Here is an 8939-nt window from a genome sequence, read left to right as displayed (position 1 = left end):
GAAGACCAGCCATTCCAGATACCGGAGATCAGTCCACAGACCAGACCCCTCCAGAGACTGGACCCCCTGAGAGACCAGAGACGAGACCATCGCAGAGAAATAGTGGAAATTGTGCAGATTGAATGAAATACAAACTGGATTGTGTGTTGATCAGCAGGCCTCACAATAGCACCAAAACCAAAAAGTGGCAGGGGGCGGTGGTGCTATTGTATTTATTATTTAATATTTCTATTTTTCTTGTTGTTGTTGTTGTTTTGGTTTTAGCAGTTAAGTGATGACAGCAACAGTCAATACTAAAATACTAATACTTTCACTCTTAATATCACAGTGTTCAGTTTTAAATTTTACCAGTATTTACATCTTCAACATTTTTTAAATTTGATGCATTTTCTGGAAAGGTTTCTGGAATAAAATTCCCTGCATTATTTTATAAGTAGGCAGTAAAATATTATTCAATGGCAATTTTTTTTTTTTTTTTATGTATATATTTATGCATTTGGATTTATTGCTTGTCTTTCTTTTGTGTATTTGTTTTATATTTATTTTGTTTGTTCTTTCCATTTAGCATTATCCTTATGAAGACGGGTTGTACTCACCATTTACAATGTTAAACACTTTAACATTGATAAAATGGACATTTTGCACGATTTGTTTTGAATAATAAAGTCTTCCATGAAGGAGGAACTTACAGCGGCCTCGTGTGGCGGTCACATGACAGCTAAATTCAGCCGATTGATTTTGTTTTGGAAAATGTTATTTTTATACTGTCGTTATTAATTTGATGAGTATTAATGATAAAGATAAACGTGATTAGGTGATTAAACTTGTTCGTATTAAAAGGAATAAACAAACACAGCCAATACGAAGCTGTCGCTGTAAAACACGCCCATGATCTCGGATCGTTCCACTGGTGGGTTGGAAATGTGGGCACAACAAAACAAAGATTTAAAGATTCAATAAAAACCTTTAAAAAATTGAAAGCATTGTAATGTGTTTTTAACACTCGTTTATAAATAGTGTCTGTTGATGTTGTAAATTTCTGGCTGTGGTATTTTATTCTATTTTTATAGTTGTCTCAGAAGACCCCCCCCCTCCGTTTTCTCTTCATGTTTCGGTGAACCTTCTAGACGCGGAAGTGATCTCCAGCTGTCAAACAGGTTCTTGTAAATCAGTTTCAGTTTTCGGCTCAAAGACAACCAACCCTTTACCTTACTCCAAAACATGGACTGTCCACGCTGGCTTCCTCTGGAGTCAAATCCAGAAGTATGTATGGTCGATGTTTTCCACCACCTAACATCTGAACCATTCATTGACAGACATGTGAGGGCTATGCTAGCTGATGCTAGCTCAGAGAACAAAGCTGAAGCCGGTGCGGAGCAGCGACAGCAAATCAGTTAATACCTATCTCTCTTTCTCTCTCTCTCTCTCCCTCCTTGTCAGGTTATGACGAAGGTGAGTACTCTCCTCTGGCTGAATTTAACAGCGGATGGGACTGAATGATCGGCGGCACAGAGTCGTCCAAGCTAAGGCCCAACCAGCAGCGACGCTACAGCCAATACAACGTGATCATTACAGAATAAGTGGAAAGGCAGAAACGCCCCAAAGAACTGCACATAACCATGACTAAAATGCATTAGTGGTAGCATTTTGCAATTGATGATTTAAAAATAATGATAACAGGTTGGATGTTTAGATAATGAAAGTAAAAACATAAATAAATGAGTGGAGAAGCATAGCTGTCCCCCAAACAGCGCAGTAGAAGGTCTGAAGAATATAAAAATGATGTTAATCGGATGTAATCTCTGACCTTTGCAGTCAGTGTTGCTCAACCCAGCTCATCTTTGGGTTACATGTTTGACAGCACTTTCCACCAGCATGAACAAAACAATAAATTATAGATCAACAAACCAGTGTACTCCCACAGACTGAGTGAACCAACGGAGCATTTACCAAATGACTGGGCCTCTGATCTGCAGTAAAGACCAACGAGTTATGAAGTTACTGTGAAAAGGCTGGATATATTTCTCAGTGTCAGTCTGTAAATGCCAGTTCAGTGTATCTCTCATTAGCAAAGAATAATGCTGTCATGTTCACAGGAACTGTACAATTTCTAACCTTTTAGTAAGTGTGCGCCAAGCAGGCCGCAGATGTGAAATGGAAAATCTTTCTGCGGGCAAACATACAATTCAACATAGCTCATTAGCCATTTTATAATGGATACAGGTTTGAAAACACTGCAGTCGTGCAGCGCATCTAATCTGTAACTGTTAAATAGGTGTTGTTTTAACTTTATGGGAGAAGTGGTTCCAGAGTATGGAGTTTGCACTGCTGTGTATTCCACATATGCAAGTTTGTGTTATTGTATATGTGAGGGTGGACTGGAGGAGTACAGCTCTGTAAAACATGATCTAGTTTAAGGGCAGCATAAACTCAACTTCCACAATCATATCTCTGTAAGACAATTCCAACACAAAATAACAAATTTAAATTTACTTTGGTTTAAATTAAATTCTTCTATCAAGGTTTTTCCCAATAATTAATATAAACTGCATAGTTTTCAGGAAACCCTCTTTTAAAAAAAAAAAAAAAAAAATATATATATATATTCTAAAAATTCTGAACTGTTGAATTGTGCTTTCCATATATCCTACTCTATCAGGCAGCAGTTGTTTCAACATTTTTGGAGAGCGCAAGATTGCTGTCTGACAGTGGTCTTTGTTAGACAGCAATACAATGCAATGCAATTGTAATAATGAGTTTGTGTTCTTGTAAGCATACAAATTTACTCTAAGCTCTTGTGCAGTTTGTTAATAGTTTAGGTATGAAGCCTACCTGGCAGTTCGGAGATGTTTATGGATTGGACCCTGAGCTTCTCAGCTTGGTACCAAGACCTGTGTGTGCAGTGCTACTCCTCTTCCCGGTTACAGAGAAGGTACTTGAATTTACTCTTGCAATCTTTAGTGTAAAATGTATAAAAGTCAGTGCGATGTTTGAATATATGTTTACATGATCTTTTTTATTTCTCTCATGTTGCCTTCCAGTATGAAGCATTCAAGCAAGAGGAGGAGGAGAAACTTAAGGATCAGCGACAGGACGTCTCTCCAGACGTCTACTTCATCAAGCAAACCATCGGAAACGCCTGTGGAACAATAGGGTTAATTCATGCAGTGGCAAACAACAAGGCACACTTGGACTTTGGTTAGCAGTCATTTCATTCACACCATAAATGATGGTAGAGATGGAAAAGATTCCTATGTTTACTGCTTAAGAGCAATAATTCCATATGGTTATATCATTTATTTTCTTTTTAGCTGGGGTTTTCTATTGTTGTATTGGATTGCTTGTTTTTCTTTCCTTGTCAGTTGCAGAGTGATATGTTGTGATATGAAAAGTAATTTCACATCATAGCTGTATATTGTACTCACTGTACTCATATAACACATTTCAACCAATCACATTACTTGACTTAAGATAACTTTTTTTTTTTAAATAAGATTACATTTTACAATAATAACCACAGTATCATTACATAATCTCCATCTGTTTTGATCATATGTGAGTACTGATGTGCTATCCAAGCACACAGTTTTCTGTTGGTCTTACTGTGGGAACCTCTTTCTCCTCAGAGCCTGATTCTGCTCTAAAGAAGTTTCTTGAACAAACCTCTAAAATGACCCCAGAAGAGAGGGCTGCCTTCCTGGAAAAAGACGAGGTATGCAAACACACAAGAGCCAGTCTTTGCTCAAGATTGGCTAGATGAAGAGGTCAGAGATAGACACGACTGGAGGTTTTGAATTTGCTTGGCCTGCTGGTCACAAAAAGGAATAAGGTTTTTTCAGGCAGTGAAGGAATAGATGAAAAATGTATTATTGGTTTCCAAGGGACCCTTCTACAATTTTTCAACAGGAGGCCTAAACATTATCTGTAACTGATATTTTTTCCCACTTTAATAACTGGAAAAAATAAAATAAAATAAAATAAATAAATAAAAGCTGTTTTGGAGAAAATTACCACTAAGTACAATGCAAGAAATATTTTTTTCCCCACTTCTTGTTTCAGAGTATACGTGTTACACATGAAACAAGCGCACAGGAGGGACAGACTGAGGTTTGTATTGAGTTTAAATGCTCTGTATTGTCTGACTATTGTTTCTGACAGATATAACACCACATGCTCTGTTGAACGATATTATTTAAAGACATGTAGAACTCACTCAACCTTCATGTTCGTATTTGTCTTATAGGCGCCAAGCTTAGATGAGAAAGTCAATCTGCATTTTATAGCTTTTGTGAATGTCGGGGGACAGTTATATGAACTGGGTGAGTTAACCACAGGTCAAGTATTCTCTTATATAGGAAATATTTAGCTGTTGTTCAAATTATTCATGTTAAAACAAGCACATTGAAAGCCACTAATGAGGTGTCTTTTTTTTATATACCCAGATGGCCGGAAGCCATTCCCTATTGTTCACAGAAAAACTTCAGAGGACACTTTCCTCGAGGTATGACGTCACAGAATAAAAAAAACTAAACAGTTGCATAAAGGCATATTTTTAAACGGGCTTGCAATTCATCATTTTCATTTTGTGTTCAACTGCACTGCAGGATGCTGTAGAAGTCTGTAAGATCTTCATGGCTCGCGACCCTCAGGAGGTCCGTTTCACCATTATTGCCCTCTCCAAAGATTCGTACTGAGGAACCACCTGAGAAAACAGAAAAAACATTACTGCCAAACATTCTGAAGTGCTGATTGATCTCCTCCCCCCCCCCCCCGCCCCAACACAACTTAGCAAGTGATGTTGGTAAAATCACAAAAAGTCAGGTGTATCATTCTACAGTAATGTTATAGATCCCTGGGTGAAACTGCAAATGAATGACGCTGCTGCTGTGCAAGTAAAGGTAATTTTCGCGAAGATCAAAAATCTTCCAATTCCTCACTGCTGAAACTTCTCTAACTAAAATACAGCTATCAGCTGCACTGCAATGACACTGCACTCAAGTGTGTTTACATGGTGAGGTTGGCTTTGAATTAAGAAAGACATTTTAACACATTGTCACTGTGGGAGTTTGACTGCTTTTTCTTAGCCTGGGTTGAATGATAGATACTGTATGTAGTGATTATATTTGGTCATATGTCTAACACATGGTCAGAACCACAATGTGTTTTTCAAGGCTTTAATTTCAGTTGCGTCTTTGAAAGCAGATAGGCTTAGTGCTGTTTTATGCAGCCATGGTGTTTGAAAAAGGGTTATCAAAAGAAATGTGGACTGTGTGGAAGGTGCCTACATTTTTGTAATAAGAATTAGAAATTCTGTCAAATAAAAATGCAAATTTATATCAACATTTCTTTCGTGGGCATTTTCTAAAACACAAACATCTTTGATGAACATGTTTAAGGACAGATGCACGTAACTGGAACAGACATATCAGGCCTGTCAGAACCTGAAGACAACAAAAAATAATAATTTAGTGCATTTGGAAACAGCATTCTACATCTTTATTTATTCAAAATGTAGTTTATCTGTTCTAACATGCTGTTATGCTGACTTATTTAATTAAAATCTGACACCACCACCATTGTAGTTGTGATAATGCTATATGGTATAAAAGCTTATTAAGGCAAAGTACATAAAATTCTAAATATTTAATTCACATGCTTTCTAAATTTAGGCAACCGTCACATAGGTGGATTCTTAGTATGGAGTCGTCAGAATATAAGCAGTATTTTAATGTTGCTGGAGGTTGAGCTCATTTTAAACAAACTATCGATGCATTGCTTTGAATGTTTTAATCTAGTCACTGAAATATCTGATTAAATACAGCAGAATAAGAAGCACCTCCCTCTGAATTGAAGTGTGGTTGCAGTCATGGCTAACACTGGCCTCATTGCAGTTGCTTTTTGCATGAGGTCACCCAGGCCAGACCACCCCTGGGTGGCGCTGCAGGAAAGGGGTTAGTCTGAAGGAGAGCCGAGCTCCTTCAAGTAAAACAGTTTGCTCAGAGACTCAGAAACCTGTTGGCATTTCTGCGTAAAAGTGGTCAGCAGGCTCCTGCAGACTGTTGATATGCTGGAACGAGGAAATGAGTTGTAGTCTGTATATAAAGTCACTGTTTATGACTCGGTGTAGATTTTTTTCCCTTCTGTTCGGACAGCAGTGGGGGCAAAAAGAAGAGGACGAGAAAAAGCCGGGATCAAATCCTGTTTGACCAACCAGAGAGGAAACAAGAGTGAGCTGAACGTTTGTGTTCACCTGGAGGCCGCTCGGGGGTCCGGTGGGTGGCCCCCGGGACTCCACCTTGGGAGACCCTCCCAGCCCATGCTGCTTAAATTTCACCAGAGCAGGATCTGTCCTGTCAGAGAGTCCCAGCCAGCCGAGGTGAGGCCGGATCGACTTTTCAGCAGCACTGCTCGTTGCGTAAAAAGGAGCGCCAAAACACAAAGCGCAGGTGTGTCGGATGAAAGGACAGGTAAAGCAGCGGGCGGCAGCGGTGATGCACACCGGAATACCGACACTGTTACACCTTCCATTGATTCCTTGATGAGCTGCTGGAAATCAACAATAGGCGGCATATTTCATGAATGAGGATGCGTGATTAACAGCTCACCTTTCTGATCTACCTGTTAAACCATCCCGATCTTTGTCATCGGTCCACCAAGAGCAGAACCGGACCATCAGGAGCAGAACACAGCCATCAGGAGCAGAACCGGACCATCAGGAGCAGAACCGGGCCATCAGGAGCAGAACCGGACCATCAGGAGCAGAACAGGGCCATCAGGAGCAGAACCGGACCATCAGGAGCAGAACAGAGCCATCAGGAGCAGAACCGGACCATCAGGAGCAGAACAGAGCCATCAGGAGCAGAACCGGACCATCAGGAGCAGAACAGGGCCATCAGGAGCAGAACCGGGCCATCAGGAGCAGAACCGGGCCATCAGGAGCAGAACAGAGCCATCAGGAGCAGAACAGAGCCATCAGGAGCAGAACCGGACCATCAGGAGCAGAACAGGGCCATCAGGAGCAGAACCGGGCCATCAGGAGCAGAACAGAGCCATCAGGAGCAGCTCGGATCATTATAATCTTTTGTGATGGAGTGGCGTGAGCAGTCCTCTGTCAGCTGCGACGAAGCCTACTTGGAGGCACAGAGGTGGATTGAGGTGAGTTAAATAATTAAAAAAACAAACAAATAACTTTCTTACTGCTATTTATGTGTTTCCTTTTGTTAACTTGTACTTACCGCGCTGGGAAAAGTGCATTTTACACCGCTATATATCAATATGTGACAAGGAAGGTTGTGTTTTGGGAGGTCTATTATTTTTTATCTTAGAGGTTTTTTTTTTTGTTTTTATTATTGTTGCTGTTTATTGTTTCTAAGTAAGCTTTGACAGTGAGGATTTATATAGGAAGGGCTGATTTCTGCCCCACCACCTCTCACCATACATATTTGATTGAAAGGTATGTTGACTTAAGTTTGTGGCTGGAAGCTGATCAGGTTTCTCAGCTACTTGCCCCCGAGCTTCAGATAATAGCAGTCAGGGCCTGCGGATGTATGCAGGCAGGCATCACCCTTGACCTCAGGTGACATAAATCTTTTGTTTTCTTGCCACTAGAAGTCTCTTGGCTGCAGGTAGGTGGCTTCAACAGCCATTCATCGTCATCATCGTTCACTTGCTGTTTTCATAGTCCGATCTTGCCTAAACTTGCTCATCAGTTGTTGTTTTGTTATGTTCTTGAGGCTTTTAAAATGATCAGAGCATTTAAAAAAAAAAAAAAACTTCTATGGACTGACCTGGCCTCACTCACCCGCTGTGAGCACAATCAAACTAAAGTAACTGATTTTTGAGGTTTCACATAGTGTTTGCTTTTCTTCTTGATAAATAAATAAAATATTTTCAGTTTTAAATGTAGCCACACATTATGGCACATGGTTATGAGAATTTCTGGAAAATGACATATGTGATATACCACCTTCTTTGACATATCAAATGTAAAATAGCTACCAACTGACAAAATATATCCAACAGTGCTTTCAATAAAGTCTCCACAATATCAGATTATTGAAAATTTCCACCCAACGGCCAGCCAGACTCTCATTCTTTCTTTTCTCTTTAGATGCGGGTAAAACTATGCTTCCTCATCTCGCATTCTCTTCCCAGCAGGGTGGCGTGGAGCTGCTACATGGCTCTAACTAAACAAATATTGTTCTAATTTCATGAGCGGTGAATCTGAATGCTTTCGATGTGACATCAGTGTCTCTCACACTTGCACACTGGCCCATTGTGGTGGCTTAGCTCACGGACTGCGGTGGGGCCGTGATCTCAGGCAGGGGCAGGAAGATTAGGGAGCCTGAGCAGAAAGCTTAACCACTAGACCAGGTAAAGGTATAGGAAGTGTGTGTGTGCGGGAGGGAGGGGGCCATAATTTACAGTAGAAATGTATGGGAAGTCTGGCCCAGCGGAACTACAAAAGCAATCAGAGACCTAAGTTCTGGCATGAGTCGAGCAGTTTCCCTTCAAAGAGAAAGTTTTGTTGATTCTGCCACTGAATGATTAACAAGCTGCTCGGCTTCACAGAACTTTAAACAGAGGCATGTGTGCATGGCGAGGTTGGCAGTGTTGTTAAAAACTAGACTAAATGGTCTGGAGCCTGTCACATGGACACATTCCTGCATTAGCTGCCATGGCTGTGAACATAGCCCCCTCAGAGCTGGCCGGCTGTCAGCACAGGGCGCTGCATCCTACAATCATAGGGCCTGGTGGAATAATAGAGGCCCTTGTTAATTGAATAGAAAGGCTTCAAGTGTGACTGTTATGACAATCAAGGGCAAGTGGAAGTGTTTATGTAACCTGCAGGTCAAGAGATCATGTATATGGCTGCCTGTAAACAGAAATACAGCCTGTTATTATTCATAATTGAGTTAATTTCAGGGTTAGTAAGCTAA

The 8939-nt window shown here is 40.5% G+C and overlaps 2 protein-coding genes across 3 annotated transcripts in view; both read left to right on the top strand.

Annotated features, from left to right (window-relative positions):
• The first annotated feature begins 1128 nt into the window (after positions 1 to 1128).
• Positions 1129 to 5352, top strand: uchl3 (ubiquitin carboxyl-terminal esterase L3 (ubiquitin thiolesterase)). Of its 2 annotated transcripts, XM_029492886.1 has the most exons (9): positions 1129 to 1263; positions 1441 to 1452; positions 2804 to 2932; positions 3042 to 3198; positions 3627 to 3712; positions 4060 to 4107; positions 4244 to 4319; positions 4443 to 4501; positions 4605 to 5351. In XM_029492886.1, the coding sequence occupies exons 1-9, from the start codon at positions 1222 to 1224 to the stop codon at positions 4692 to 4694; spliced, it is 699 nt and encodes a 232-aa protein (XP_029348746.1). In that variant the 5' UTR covers positions 1129 to 1221; the 3' UTR covers positions 4695 to 5351. The 2 variants fall into 2 exon arrangements, with proteins under 2 accessions (XP_029348746.1, XP_029348747.1); XM_029492887.1 differs by lacking the exon at positions 1441 to 1452 and having other exon boundaries at positions 1222 to 1267; positions 2793 to 2932; positions 4605 to 5352.
• A 717-nt stretch (positions 5353 to 6069) lies between these two features.
• lmo7a (LIM domain 7a) overlaps positions 6070 to 8939 on the top strand; it is a 44828-nt gene continuing 41958 nt past the window's right edge. The window contains exon 1 of the mRNA XM_029529906.1: positions 6070 to 7155. Coding sequence (XP_029385766.1) covers positions 7087 to 7155 — 69 coding nt within the window. The 5' untranslated portion in view covers positions 6070 to 7086. The remainder of the gene's footprint in view (positions 7156 to 8939) is intronic.

The sequence above is a fragment of the Echeneis naucrates genome, chromosome 21 (assembly GCF_900963305.1).
Source record: "Echeneis naucrates chromosome 21, fEcheNa1.1, whole genome shotgun sequence".
Taxonomy (NCBI): domain Eukaryota; kingdom Metazoa; phylum Chordata; class Actinopteri; order Carangiformes; family Echeneidae; genus Echeneis; species Echeneis naucrates.
This window is presented reverse-complemented; position numbering and strand designations above follow the sequence as displayed.